The sequence below is a fragment of the Hemitrygon akajei genome, chromosome 3 (genome assembly GCF_048418815.1).
Source record: "Hemitrygon akajei chromosome 3, sHemAka1.3, whole genome shotgun sequence".
NCBI classification, from domain to species: domain Eukaryota; kingdom Metazoa; phylum Chordata; class Chondrichthyes; order Myliobatiformes; family Dasyatidae; genus Hemitrygon; species Hemitrygon akajei.
The window spans coordinates 195,356,816-195,372,705 of NC_133126.1; the positions used below are offsets into that span (position 1 = coordinate 195,356,816).

General features: G+C 37.9%; 1 protein-coding gene across 1 annotated transcript in view; it reads right to left on the minus strand.

The window, feature by feature from the left end:
* Positions 1-15,722, minus strand: part of LOC140724631 (extracellular calcium-sensing receptor-like) — a 47,650-nt gene extending 31,928 nt beyond the window's left edge. Inside the window, exon 1 of the mRNA XM_073039054.1 lies at positions 15,577-15,722. Within this exon, the coding sequence (XP_072895155.1) occupies positions 15,577-15,722 (146 nt within the window). The remainder of the gene's footprint in view (positions 1-15,576) is intronic.
* Between the last annotated feature and the right edge of the window lie 168 nt (positions 15,723-15,890).

Sequence of the window (15,890 nt, forward strand, 5' to 3'; positions counted from 1 at the left end):
GGACAGGTAAAATCAAATAAGTTGCTTATGGATTATAGAAATGCAAGTGAACACGAACAAAATCAGGTCTGAAAAGAAGGCTTGCAAATGTACTAGTTAAAAAGGAGAAGGAGAATCCTAAGGGATACACAGATACGTTAAAAACAAAAGGGAAAAAATTGGTTATTTGGTGGACGAAAATGGTAATTCATAATTGGAAACCAAGCAGGACCGAAAGAAGATGCAGATGGTTGTAAATTTAGTCGGCTCCATCTTGCATACTAGCCTACAAATTACCCAGGACTTCGTCAAGGAGCGGTGGCTCAGAGAGCCAGCGTCCGTTCGTAAGGACCCCCAGCACCCAGGGCATGCCTTTTTCTCACTGTTACCATCAGGTAGGAGGTATGAAAGCCTGTACACACACACAAGTGATTCGGGAAAGAGCTTCTTCCCCTGTGCTATCCAATTCTTAATGGACATTGAATGCGTGAGCACCACTTGCCTTTTCAAAATATATATTATTTCTGTTTTTGCACGATTTTAATCTACTCAATATACGTATACTGCAATGATTTCCTTATTTATTTATTATTACCTTTTCCTTCTTCAGCAAGGCATTTGACAAGTCCGCATGGGAGGGTGGACAAGAATGTTCAGTCTTACGGCATTCAAGATGAGGTATTGGATTAGACATTGGCTTTGTGGGAGAAGCCAGAGAGAGGTAGTGATGGAAGACTTTGCGACTGGAGGCCTCTGAATTGTGGTTTGTCGCAGGGATCGGAGTTGGGTCTTTTGTCATTTGTCATCCACATCAATAATCTCGATGATAACTGGAGCAGCAAATTTATGGATGACAGCAATATTTGGGGTATATTGGGCAGCACGAAAGGCTATCATGTCTTGCTGTAGGGAGTGTATCAGGTTGAATCTGCTGAAAAAATGCAGGCAGGATTTAAAGCAGAGAAGTGTTTGGTTTTCCAGTTTGTTAGGCCAACAAGAGTGGATTCTACATTTACTTTGTGTGCAGAACAAAGGGATCACGGAATACATGTCTATAATTCTTTGTAAGTGGCGTTACAGATAGGGGCATAAAGAAAGCCTTTGGTACATTTGCCTTCAGGAATCTATGTATTGAGTACAGAAGACAGGGCTGAATTTGTATAGTACATCGGTAAGGCCTAATGAGATGTATTGTGTGCAGTTTTGGTCACCTACCTACTGGAAAAATGTAAATCAGCTGCAAAGAGACAAGAAATAATTTGTAAGAATGTTGCTTGGTCTGGAGGATCTGACTTATAAGAAAGACTGACTAGGTTAGGAGTTACTTCCTTAGAACATACAATATTGAGGGGAGATTTGATAGGAGCTTTCAACACTATGAGGGACATAGACATAGTAAATGAAAGCAGGTGTGTTCCACTGAGACAGGGTGAAAATACAACTGGAAGACATTGATTACGGGTTAAAGGTGGAAAGTTTACGTGGAGCATGACGGAATTTTTTTTTCACTCAAAGGGTCGTGTAGGTGGACAATGTGCTGCCTGCACAAGTGGTGCATACGAATTCGATTTTGATGTTTAAGTGAAATAGGGAAGGTAGATAGATTGTACATGGAAGGCTCTGGTCCTTGTCCAGGTCAACCAGAATGGGAAGTTACAATTATTTTGGCATGGATAAGATGGGAGTAACTGTCGCTTCAGGTGCTGTACTTCTCTAGGACTCTACTGTTCTCTTCTGACTTCGTAAGAATGCAGATGTGTTTGCAATGTTACATATTGGGTACCATTCTACGATTAAAGCAACATCTTGGCACAAAGAATGTAGGCTTGTCCAGAATAGTATACGTTATTTAATGTATACACTATACGTTTGTAGTAAATAACAGAACTGAGTCTGTCTTCCAGTCCAGCGATCCTAATAAAATATGAGGGATGATTGATAAGTTTGTGGGCAATATAGCAGGAGATGAGTTATACAACTCTCGTTTCATGCACATGCAGGTCAACTCTTTGCGTAATTAAGCAGAAAGTTTGATGTTAATAACTCATGTCCTTCTACCTTAGGCCACGAACTTATTATGGTGAATATCTTATCGGCTGGTCGTGCGCCTTTCCTGTGACACCTGCGTTATGCAGTGCCCATCGCCTGGTTCAGGAACTGTGTAGTCACCTAAATGTGTATGCCGATCGGACGGCTTCTGCCATGCTCGGTTCTGTATCTGTTAAAGGCTCTCTACAGTGATGCAGCATGCTTTCTGTTAGGTAGTCTATGAGAAATGCTAGGTACTCTTTGGTAGAAGTATAATCAGTGGAGACACGAGGAACGAGAGTTGCTGACGTGAGGACTTAATAGAAATAAGCAGCTGGAGGTATTTACTGGATTGGGCAGTATCTGCTGAAGGAAATGCACAGAAGTGGTCACGTTCAACCTACTTGACTCGCTCAATTCCTCCTGCAACAAGGCATCGGGGAGAGGCAACAGCCATTCGGTGAAACCTGAAGAGATGTTAGATTGGTATTTGATTCTTCATGACTACCAAGAGCAATTGCTCTTGTGCAATATGATCGTTGATTTCATCTTTGCAAAGTGGTGAGCCGACGTATCCAGTACAGAGAGATAGGCTGTTCTAAGACTACCGCTGCGAATTACCACACAGTTTATACGGATATCAATTGATGGGGCGTGCAAATTAATAACTAAATGGTTTGTCTGAGGACACTATCCTCATTTCGGCCCTGCGGTGTTCACAGATAATGATGTAAATCTCAGGCTCGGCCACCAAGTGTCCATCTAGGGGAAGACTACTTCTGGCCCCGCCAAAATGAGAAATCTCGTTTGTGTGGATGCTGCACGATGTGTTGCCCAGTTACAAATCCGCACCGCAAAATATCAGACAGTATACCATATGCAATTAAATGATTGCACTTTATAAATCTTAATCTGAATACAGGATTAGTAAAGAAATAAAAAGAAAAAAAAGGCTCCTTTTAATGAAAAAAATCAAAAGTGCACGTTGGAGCTCACGGATACGGCCATTCATCAATCGTCGACGTTTTCTGACCGTCGCTGACCTTTGGACCCTCGCACCCAATCCACTCCGTCCGGTGGTCTATCAGCTCACTCCAACCGCGTTTTCCTTCTTCTTCTCTTGCGGGAAAAAAATACTGCGATAATCTACTTTCCAGACACACAAGAAAGAACAACATTCCTCTCATTAGATAGCGCCACATTCCAAATCCCCGTTATCTCTAGTCATAACCCAAACATTGCTGCTACAGAGAAATCGTTACATTAGCAGTGAGACATTACAGAGAGGTTATTACATTAGCAGTAACACCTTACAGCGTGTTACAATTGTATGTTCTCTCCAAGTTACAAATGTCCGATTTATGCACGGCCGCACACAGGAAAAATCGTTTCGGGAGTCCTCCGGATGCGTTTAGCGGCTGGAGTGGATTGGCGACATGGTCTCCAGTGTTGGAAGTCGGTTCGCAGCGGCATTTATTACATCGGGTTGCAAACAATTCACCAGATGGAATCCTTTCGTAAACCAATGAGAATCTTCCACCATATACATTCATAATAGCAAGGCGTTAAGGCTTTCATTATGAAATCCGAGAACGTTTGTAACGACTTAATTAATGGATACAAAATTTAAATTTGAACCAAGAACTGATTTTAAGGGGCGTCACGTGATAACGTAGGATCGAGACGTTGGGAATCCAGCTCCCTCGTAAAAAGTAATGAAGTAGGGTTTAAATGAAGAAAAGTTAACATATACCTACTAGAAATTATTTATAAGTAACTCAGGATTATTTTTAGATATGGCTCCTAAACCGAAACAGAAGAAAGCTACTACTTTGAAGACTGCGCAAGTCGGCGGGGAAAAAGACCTAACCGTCTCGGGGAAGCCTCGTACTCAAGCTGGACCTCCTCCCGGCGAAGTGCATGGCACTTCTGGTGGTGCGGGACAGGAAGTTGCGGCAATGTCGGCGGTCTCTAAGAAGAAACGGCAAGAACAACGCATGCGCGAAGAAACAAGTATGCATGAACAGATATTAACAAAACTACAAATCCCAACTACGGCTCGAGGTGAAATTGGAAGTGAACTGGAAGTGGAATCAGATTCTCTGGGAAACAGATGAAGAAGAGGAAAAAGAGGAGATTAAACGAGACATAAGAGATATCCTGATATATATGATGAATGAATTAAAAGCTATAAGAACAGATATAAGAAGGATGCAGATTACACTCGCTAATGTGGTGGAAAAACAAAAGAAGATGGATAATAAAGTTAAAGAGATGGAAGTAAAAATGGAAGAAAACACTGAAAGAATAGATAAGATAGAAGACGATAATCTTGCCTGGACAACAGAAAGAAAACGGATGTTGGAAAAAATAGATGCGCTTGAAAACTCTAGTAGACGAAATAATACTAAAATTGTTGGTCTTATAGAAGGTATAGAGGGAGAAAATCCAATAAAATTGTTCCAAGAATGGATTCCGAAAATTTTGGAATTGAAAGAGGGAAGTCAAGTAATTGAAATTGAAAGAGCACACAGAGCTTTAAGACCAAAACCTCAACAAGATCAAAATCCAAGATCAATTTTGATAAAATGCCTAAGGTACCAAGATAAAGAAATGATCTTGGAGGCAGCTACTCAAGGTGCTAAAGAGAGAAATGGGCCATTGATGATAGAAGGTAAAAAAGTTATTTTTTATCCAGACATAAGTTACGATCCTCTGAAGAGGCGGAAGGAATTTAATCCAGTGAAAAAATCCTTATGGGAAAAGGGCTATAAATTTTTATTGAGCTACCCAGCAAAATTGATAATTTTCCTGGATAACGAAGGAAGAAGATTTTTCGTTGACTACCGGAAAGCGGAGAAATTTGTACAAAAACTACCTGATATCCACAAGGGGGAGTAAAGAATTATAGAAATGAAATGGGCTAATGATGAAGACTGAGATAAGGTTGGACTTGACGGACATTTATAACGAATAAGAAAAAAAAATAGTTGAGTATTAACTGGGAGTAGAGACATTAATTATTTTCTTTTTTTTCTTCACTAATATATTTTTTTCTTTTTTTTGCGGGGGAGCTAGAGGAGCTTCTGATCGATAGCTGCGAGTTTCACGTGCACGATCATGGCGATTGCCATGACCTGTAAAATGGGGGGGGGGGGTAATGTTGTGTTTCTTTTTATTCGCAACATTAGTGGGGGGGGTATTTTTTTTCTTATATATTTGTTACCTTTCTTCTATTTTTCTTCTTTTTTGCCTGGATGGTTGGGGAGAGACACATAGCAACATGGAGAATTTTAAAGAGATTTCCCAAGGTATTATGAATGATTAATTTACTTAATTTTTAAAGCTTTAATGTCAATGGACTTAATGGACTTGTGAAAAGAAAAAGAGTTTTAACATATATTAAGAAAATGAAAGGAGATATAGCTTTTCTACAAGAAACACATTTAACAGAAACAGAACATAAGAAATTAAAGAGAGATTGGGTTGGAAATGTCACTGCAGCTTCATTTAATTCAAAATCGAGAGGATTTGCAATTTTGGTTAATAAAACTTTACCAATTAAAATACAAAATGCAGTAATTGATTCTGTGGGGAGATTTGTGATTATACATTGTCAAATTTTTTTCAGAATTATGGACTCTTATGAACATTTATGCACCAAATGAAAATGATGCAAAATTCATACAAGAAGTTTTTTTGAACTTGGCTGATGCACATGATAAAATATTAATAGGTGGAGACTTTAATTTTTGTTTAGATCCAATTTTGGATAGGTCAACTAAAGTTGCTACAAAATCAAAAGTAATAAAGCTAACTTTATCATTAATGAAAGATTTAAACCTAATTGATATATGGAGAAGAATTAATCCAAGAGAAAGAGACTATTCATTTTATTCAAATAGACATACAACTTACTCAAGGATTGATTTTTTTATTATCAAAAAATATTCAGGATAGAGTGAAAATTGTGGAATATAAAGCAAGAATATTGTCAGATCATTCCCCCTTAATAATGACAATGATAATGATGGATAAGGAGGAATCAATCTATAGATGGAGATTTAATTCAATTTTATAAAACGTCAAGATTTTTGTGATTTTATGAAAAAACAGATTCAATTTACTTTTGGATACAAATTCACATTCAGTTGAGGATAAAATTGTATTATGGGAAGCGATGAAAGCATATTTAAGGGGTCAGATTATAAGTTATACATCTAAAATTAAGAAGGAATACATGGCAGAAATAGATCAATTGGAAAAAGATATCACAAAGTTAGAAAAAGAATCTCAAAGATATATGACAGAAGAAAAACGAAGACAACTTGTTAATAAAAAATTACAATATAATACACTCCAGACATATCGTACAGAAAAAGTAATTATGAGAACTAAACAGAAATATTATGAATTAGGTGAAAGATCACATAAGATTCTTGCTTGGCAGCTGAAAACAGAACAGGCTTCTAAAACAATAAATGCAATTAGAACAAGTGCAAATAAGGTTAATAATAAACCTTTAGAAATTAATGAATCCTTTAAAATTTTTTATCCTGAACTATATCAATCAGAATCACAAGATAAGACTGCTGAGATAGATAAATTTCTATCACAAATAACCCTTCCAAAATTAAATTTGGAAGAACAGAAAGGATTAGATATGCCCTTTACATTAAAAGAAGTTGAAGAAGCTTTAGGATCACTTCAGAGTAATAAATCCCCAGGAGAAGATGGTTTTCCTCCTGAATTTTATAAAAAATCTGAAGATTTATTAATTCCTCCTTTTATGGAATTATTATATCAAGTGGAAAGAATGCATAAACTCCCACAATCTTTTTCAACAGCGATCATAACTGTATTGCCAAAAAAAGATAGAGATCCTTTAAAACCAACATCATATAGGCCTATTACTTTGTTGAATACAGATTATAAAATAATAGCAAAAATTTTATCTAATAGAATATCTAAATATTTACCAAAATTAATACATATGGATCAAACAGGTTTTATTAAAAACAGACAATCAACGAATAATATAAAGCGGTTACTTAGTATAATTCATTTGGCACAAAAAGAGAGGAAATGATTGTGGCAGTTGCTTTGGATGCAGAAAAAGCATCTGATAGATTGGAATGGGATTTTTTATTTAAGGTATTGGAAAAATATGAGTTAGGAAAATCTTTTATAAAATGGATTAAATTCTTAAATACTAATCCTCAAGCTAAAGTAGTTACGAATGGTCAGATTTCAACACCATTTTGCTTAACGAGGTCAACTGGACAAGGCTGCCCATTATCACCTGCTTTATTTGTATTGGCAATAGAACCATTAGCTGAATTAATTAGAACAGATTCAGACATTGTGGGCTTTAGAGTTAATCAAGAAGAATATAAGATTAATTTATTTGCTGATGATGTTTTGATTTATTTAACAAACCCATTGCAATCCTTACAAAGACTATCTTTTAGAATGGAAGAATATGGGAAAATATCAGGGTATAAAGTAAATTGGGATAAAAGTGAAATTTTACCCCTTACCAAAGGAAATTATAATCAATGTCAATTAGTAACTCAATTTCGATGGTCAATAAATGGAATAAAATATTTAGGTATAAGATTCGATAATGATGTAAAAAATTTATATAAGCAAAATTATTTGCCATTATTAAAAAAAGAGGATCTTGATAAATGGATGATGTTACAAATAACATTAATAGGTAGAGTTAATGCTGTAAAAATGAATATATTTCCTAGATTGCAATATTTATTCCAAACTTTACCAATCCAATTGCCTCAGATGTTCTTTCAAGAACTGAATAAATATGTAAGGAAATTTCTTTGGCAAGGAAAGATGTCAAGAATATCATTGGAAAAATTGACATGTAAATTTGATTTAGGAGAGTTACAACTTCCAAATTTTAAGAATTATTATAAAGCAAATCAACTTAGATTTATTGCGTCTTTTTTTGATGAAGAAAAACCGGCATGGATTAGAATAGAATTAGATAAGATAGGAGAAAACATACCAGAAGATTTTATATATAAATGGGAATCCAAATGGATACGGGAAAAAAAGAATCTCCTATATTAAAACACTTGATTGATTTATGGAATATGGTAAATATGGATGATGATAAAGAAATCTTTATTAGCAAAAAGAACTTTAATTCAAAATAGGCTTATTCCTTTTACAATGGATAATAAACTTTTACATAATTGGTTCCAAAAGGGGATTAAATATATAGGTGATTGTTTTGAAGGAGGTATATTGATGTTGTTTGATCAATTAAAAAATAAATATAAAATATCAAACAACACTCTTTTCTGTTATTTTCAATTAAAGGCTTATTTACGAGAAAAGCTGGGTCAAACAATGTTGATGCCAAAACCTAGTGAAATAGAAATATTAATTCAAAAAGGAAAAATTTAAAAAATTACATCCTGTATGTACAATTTGATTCAAAAACAGACAATCAAATCAGAAATTCATAAATCAAGACTAAAATGGGAATCTGATTTGAATATTAAAATTGATGGAAAAAGTTGGTCAAGATTATGTTCTGATAGTATGATAAATACAATAAATGTTCGACTTAGATTAGTACAATATAATTTTTTACATCAATTATATATAACACCACAGAAAATAAATAGATTAAATTCAAACATGTCTGACCAATGTTTTCGATGTAATCAAGAAATTGGTACTTTTTTGCATTCTACTTGGTCTTGTTTTAAAATTCAATCATTTTGAATAAATCTAAGACTTTTATTGGAAGAAATTACTGGAGTACAACTCCCACATAGTTCAATATTATTTTTATTAGGAGACATTGAAGGGACAATACCGAAACTTAAATTGAATAAGTATCAGAAAAAAAATTATAAAAATTGCATTGGCAGTAGCCAAAAAAGTTATCGCACTTACTTGGAAATCTGACTTATATGTAACTATGGATCGTTGGCATAATGAAATATATAGTTGTATTCCACTTGAAAAAATTACATATTATCTAAGAAATGAATATGATATATTTTTGAAAATTTGGCTCCCTTACCTACAAAAGATAGGATTAAATACATAGGTCCTTTGAAGATAAAATTATAAAGTAATTGGGGAAAGTCAAAATTAAAATTAAAATTATTTTGAACTCCATGGAGCATGTGGGGATCCTCCGATATCCAGGCAATCTTTCTCTTCTTTCTTTCTTTTTTTTTCTTTAGATAAGGGTTAAGGGGAGGGGGAGGGTCAATTTATTATTTTTTTTCTCTTTTCACTGTTTTATCATTACATTTACTCTTCGTAATTTTCTAAAAATTTAATAAATAAATAAAAAGATCTGATTTTAAGTGCAATCTTACGTAGTAAAATCAAGTTATCATGAAATATCATTTGTCTTGACTGCAGAAAATTATGTTACCGTCACAGATAGCCAATGAAATACAAGGCATAAAGTGGGAGATTTTGAGATCAAACTCAATCTTATGTAAGAAGGGACAAATAGATATTCAAATAAAAGCGGAATAAAACGTGCCCTTGAGCTGGTTAAATGTGTTTTCAATTTTATTATTTTCTGCCAATGTTATGTGGAGATAAAAAGACTGTACTGGTAAGTGTTGACATTGATTCTGTTGCTCCTCTATCGGGACATCGAAAAGTGCAGACATAGACAGTTGGCTGCTTTCCATGATGTGCTGAGCTGTGTCCACAGCTCTCTGCAATTTACCACGGTCTCGGTCAGAAATGTTCTCATCAGAAGACATGATGCATCGAACAGGATGCTTTCTGTGACGTTTCGATACAAAAATGGGAATTGGTAAAGGGATTTGCCTAATAGTTTAACTTTGAAATGAAGGTTATATTTAATTTAATTTGCAAATAAACTAAACTTTATTCAGAATTATAATACGAATTAGTTTAATATCACGGACGTATTTCCTGAATTCTATTAACTTATCGCCAGCAGTGCAGTGCAGTACAAGATAATACAGAAAAAAAATATAAGTGCATCACCTGCTGTAACATAGAACATAGAAAACATGATGTTGTAGGAATAACTGAGACCGAGCTGCAAGAGGACCAGGGCTGGGAAATGGGTATTCAAGGGTATACGTCCTATCGAAGGAACAGACAGGTGGGCAGAGGGGGTGGAGAGGCTCTGTTGGTAAAGAATGAAATTCAGCCCCGTGCGAGGGGTGACATAGAATCATGAGATGTATTCAGTATGGATAGAACTGAGAAATAGTAAGGGCAAAAAGACCCTAACTGGAGTTATCTACAGGCCCCCAAATAGTAGCATGTATATAGGGTGCAAATTGAGTTAAAATTGGCTTGTCGCAAATGTAATGCTACGGTTTTATGGGGGATTTCAAAAAGCAGGTAGATTGGGATAATCAGGTTGGTACAGGACCCTAAGAAAGGGAGTTTTTGGAGTGCCTCCGAAATGGATTCTTAGAGCAGCTTGTACTGGAGCCCAACAGGAAGAAGGCAATTCTGGATTTAGTGTGGTGTGATGAACCAGATTTGATAAGGGAACTTGAAGTAAAGGAGCCGTTAGGAGGTAGTGACCATAATATGTTAATCTGTAATCTACATTTTGAGAGGAAATCGGAAATGTCAGTATGAGGGTGGAGCTGACAAAAGTTGATTGGAAGGATACCCTAGCAAGGATGCCAGTGGAACAACAATGGCAGGTATTTCTGCGAGTCATACTCTGTATGCAGGATCAGTTCATTCCAAAGAGGAAGAAAGATTCTAACGAGAATAGTGGGCTGCCGTGGCGGACAAGGGAAGTTAAGGACAGTATAAAAATAAAAGAGAAGAAGTAAAACATGGCAAAGATGAGCGGGAAGCCTAGGAATTGGGAAACTTTTAAAGAGGAACAGAAAATAACTAAAAAATGCAATACAGGGAGAATAGATGAGGTACTAAGGTAAGCTAGCCAAGAATATAAAGGAGGAGAGTAAAAGCTTCTTTAGATATGAAGAGTAAAAAATTAGTTAAGACCAAAGTTGGGCTCTTGAAGACAGAAACGGGTGAATTTATTATGGGGAACAAGGAAATAGCAGACGAATTGAACATGTAATTTGGATCTGTCTTCACTAGGGAAGACACAAACAATCTACCAGATGTAATAGTGGCCAAGGGACCAGGCTAACGGAGAAAATGAAGGAAATTCACATTAGGCAGCAAATGGTGTTGGCTAGACTTATGGGACTGAATGCTGATAAATCCCCAGGGCCTGTTGGTCTGCATCCCAGGATACTTAAGGAGGTAGCTCTGGAAATCGTAGACGCATCGGTAATCATTTTCCAATGTTCTTTATATTCAGGATCAGTTCCTGAGAATTGGAGCGTAGCTAATGTAATTCCACTTTTTTAAAAAAGTAGGGAGAGGGAAAATAGGGAATTATAGACCAGTTAGCCTGACATCAGTGATGGGGAAGATGCTGGACTAAATAATAAAAGGTGAAATAGCGGAACATTTGGAGAGCAGTAACAGAATCGGTCCGAGTCAGCATGGATTCACGAAAGGGAAATCATGCTTGACTAATCATCTGGATTTTTTTGAGGATGTAACTATGAAAATGGACAAGGGAGAGTCACTGGATGTAGTGTACCTTGACTTTCACAAAGCCTTTGATCAGGTCCCACATAGGAGATTAGTGGGTAAAATTAGAGCATATGGTATTGGGGGTAGAGTACTGACATGGAAAGAAAATTGGTTGGCAGCGGGAAACAAAGAGTGACTAGTGGGGCACCGCAAAGCTCGGTGTTGGGACCACAGCTATTTACAATATTCATTAATGATTTAGATGAAGGGATTAAAAGTAACATTAGCAAATCTGCAAATATCACAAAGCTGAGTGGCAGTGTGAAATGAGAGGAGGATGTTATGAGATTGCACGGTGACTTGGACAGGTTGGGTGAGTTGGCAGATGTATGACCGATGCAGTTTAATGTGGATACATGTGAGGTATTCCACTTTGGTGGCAAGAACAGGAAGCCAGATTACTATCTCAATAGAATCAAGTTAGGAAAAAGGAAAGTACAACGAGATCTAGTGTCCTTGTCCATCAGTCACTGAATATAAGCATGCAGGTACAGCAGGCAGTGAAGAAAGCTAATGGCACGTTGGCCTTCATAACAAGGGGAGTTGAGTATAGGAGCAAAGAGGTCCTTCAGCAGTTGTACAGGGCCCTAGTGAGACCACACCTGAAGTATCGCGTGCAGTTTGGATCTTCAAATTTGAGGAAGGACGTTCTTGCTATTGAGGGAGTGCAACATAGGTTCACTAGGTTAACTCCCCGGATGGCGAGACTGTCATATGTTGAAAGATTGGAGCCACTGGGCTTGAATACACCGGAATTTAGAAGGATGAGAGGGGATCTGATTGAAGCATATAAGATTATTAAGGGATTGGACACGCTTGAGGCAGGAAACATGTTCCCGATGTTGGGGTTGTACAGAACCAGAGGCCACAGTTTAAGAAAAAAGGGGTAGGCCATTTACAACAGAGATGCGGAAAAACTTTTTTACCCAGAGGGTGGTGGATATGTGGAATGCTCTGCCTAAGAAGGCAACGGAGGCCAATTTTCTGGATGCTTTCAAGATAGAGTTAGACAGAACTCTTAAAGATAGCGGAGTCAAGGGATACGGGGAGAAGGCAGGAACGGGGTATTGATTGTGGATGATCAGCCATGATCTCAGTGAATGGCGGTTCTTGCTCGAAGGGCCGAATGGTCTACTGCAACTATTGTCGAAAGTCTACTGCCCAGTATAGACCCTTCGGTCCACAATGCTGTCCCGAATATGTACTTAGTTTAGAAATTACCTGGGGTTACACATAGCTCTCTATTCTCCTGAGCTCCATGTACCTGCCCAAGAGTGTCTTAAAAGACCCTGTCGCATCTCCCCCCAACACCGTCGCCGGCAGCCGATTCCAGGCACTCAACACTCTCTGCGTAAAAAGCTGCAGGCCAGCCAGTCGTTTTAATAACAGAGATTATTGGGAGCCTGAAATGCACTGCCAGATTGTTCGTGAAGGTAAATACCGCATAACAGATTAAGAACTCTTGGGCACACGGGTGTGTTTGGAATAGGGAGATAGGATCATTTTGAAACTGATAGGATTAGAAAAGTTAGGTATTTAGACAATAAGACCAAAAGATATAGAAGCAAGTTAGACCATCTGACGCATCGAGTCTGCTCAGATATTCAAGCATGGCTAATCTTTTTTTTTTCCCGCCTGGCCTTCGCCCCGTAACCCTTGATGACATGTGCAAACAAGAACCTATCAATCTCTCCCATAAATATACCAAACGACCTGGCTTCCACAGCTGTATGTGGAAACAAATTTCAAAAAAATCACTACCTTTTGGCAAAAGAAATTTCTCCGCATCTCTGTTTTGAAAGGGCGCACCTGAGTCCTGAGTCTGTGCCCTATAGTCCTGGACTTTTCCACCATGGGAACCATCAATTCCACATCTTCTCTGTCTCGGCCTTTCAAAAATCGAAAGGTTTCAATGGGAGCCACCATCATCTTTCTAAATTGCAGAGATTACAGACCAAAACCATCAAAACTTCCTCCAATGATACTCTTTCCTTTCTGGAATCATCTTTGTGAACCTCCCCTGAACCCTCCCCAATCCCAGAGCATTTTTACTAAGATGAACGGCCCAGAACTGTTCACAATGCTCAAGGTGAGACCTCACCAGTGCCTTAAGAAGCCTCAGCATCACATCCTTTCTCTTGTATTATACGCTTCTTGAACTGAATGCTAACATGGCATTTGCCTTGCTCACCACCGACTCAACTTTGCCATATTAACGTTCAGGGGATTCTGTAGAAGGACTCTCAAGTCCCTCTACATCTCAGATTCCTAGATTTTGTCCCTATTTTGAAAAAAAAACTATGTATCTTTAGGTATTTCAGCACTTCGAACTCCTTCTCTCTTATAAAAGTACATACACCCACTTCTCTTCCTTCACACACTACCACATCGGGCATTTTGCTGGTATTTTCCACAGTGAAGACAAATGCAAAGAACTCATTTAGAAAAATAGTAAACTTACAATACAATACAGGCCCTTCGACCCACAATGCTGTGTCGAACATGTACTTACTTTAGAAATTTCCAAGACTTAGCCACAGCTCTCTATTTTTCAAACCTCCATGTACTCACCAGGAGTCTCTTTTAAGACCCTGTCGTATCCGTCTCCACCACCGTCGTCGGCAGGCAATTCCACGCACTTACCACACTTTGCGTAAAGATCTTACCGCTAAAATCTCCTCTGTACCTATTTTCAAGCACCTTAAAGCTGTGTCCTCTCATGTTAGCTATTTCAGCCCAAAGAAAAGCCTCAGAATATCGATACGATCAATGTCTGTCATCATCTAAAACACATCTATCAGGTCACGTCTCATCCTCTGTCGCTCCAAGGGGAAAATGCCGAGTTCATTCAACCTATTCTCGCAATGTAGGCTCCCCAATGCTGCCATCATCCTTGTAAAATTGCTCTACCCTTTCTATAGTTTTCACAACATTCCTGTAGTGAGGTGACCATAACAGAGCACAGTACTGCAAGTGGGTCTGACCAGGGTTCAGCATTGGTGCAATATCACCTCTCGCTTCCAAACTGAATCCCACGATTGATAAAGACCAATGCATTGTATGCCTTCTTAACCACAGAGTCAACCTGGGTAGCAGGTTTGAGTGACCTATGGAATCAGACCCCAAGATCCTTCCGATCCTGCAAACTGCAAAGAGTCTTACCATTAATACTATATTCTGCCATCATATTTGTTCTACCAAAACGAACCACCTCACACTTATCTGAGTTGAACTCAATCTGCCACTTTTCAGCCTAGTTTTACATCCTATCGATATCCCTCTGTAACCTGTGACAGGCCCGCCGCCGTATCCACAAAACCCCAACCGTCGTGTCATCAGCAAATCTACCAAGTAATTTCCACGCTACCTTATACAGGTCATTTATAAAAATCACGAAGGGAAATGGTCACAGAACAGATCCCTGAAGCACACCACTGGTCACCAACCTCCATGCGGAATATCACCCGTCTACAACTATACTTTACCTTTTGTGAGTAAGCCATTTCTGGATTCACAACTCAACATTCCCTTGGATCTCATGCCTCCTGACTTTTCCAATAAGCTTTGCATGGTGTACCTTATTAAATGCCCAGCTGAAATCTATATACACTCCATCATCTAGCTTCATCAACGTCTTTAGTCACATCCTCAAAAAAAAAAGACAATTAGGCTGATAAGGAACGACCTGCCTTTTAAAAAGGCATGCTGCCAATTCCTAATCATTTAATGCTTCTCTAAATGTTCATAAACCCTGCATTTCAGGATCTTTTCCATCAAAAGCCCAACCAGTGAAGTAAGATTCACTGGGCTATAATTTCCTGGTTTATCTCTACTGCGTTTTTGAATATGGGATCAACATCCGCAACCCTCCAATTCTCCAGAACTACACCTGTCCCCATTGATGATGCAAAGATTATTGCCAGAGGCTCAGCAATCTCCTATCTCGTCGCTCACAATAGCCTGTCGTACATCTCGTCCGGAACCAGTAACTTATCCAGCTTGATTCTTTCCAAAAGCTCCAGATCATTCGCTTTCTTAATACCTATATGGTCAAGCTTTGCAGTCCGTTCTAAGTCATATCTACAATCGCCAATCTCCATTTCTGTAGTGAATACTGAGGCAAGGTATTCATTTAGTACCTCTGCTATCTCTTTCAGTTCCATGCACACTTTTCCACTGTCACACTTGATTAGACCTATACACTCACCTCCTATCCTCTTCCTCTTCACATGTAGGATGCCTTGATGTTTCCCTTAATTGTGCCGGTC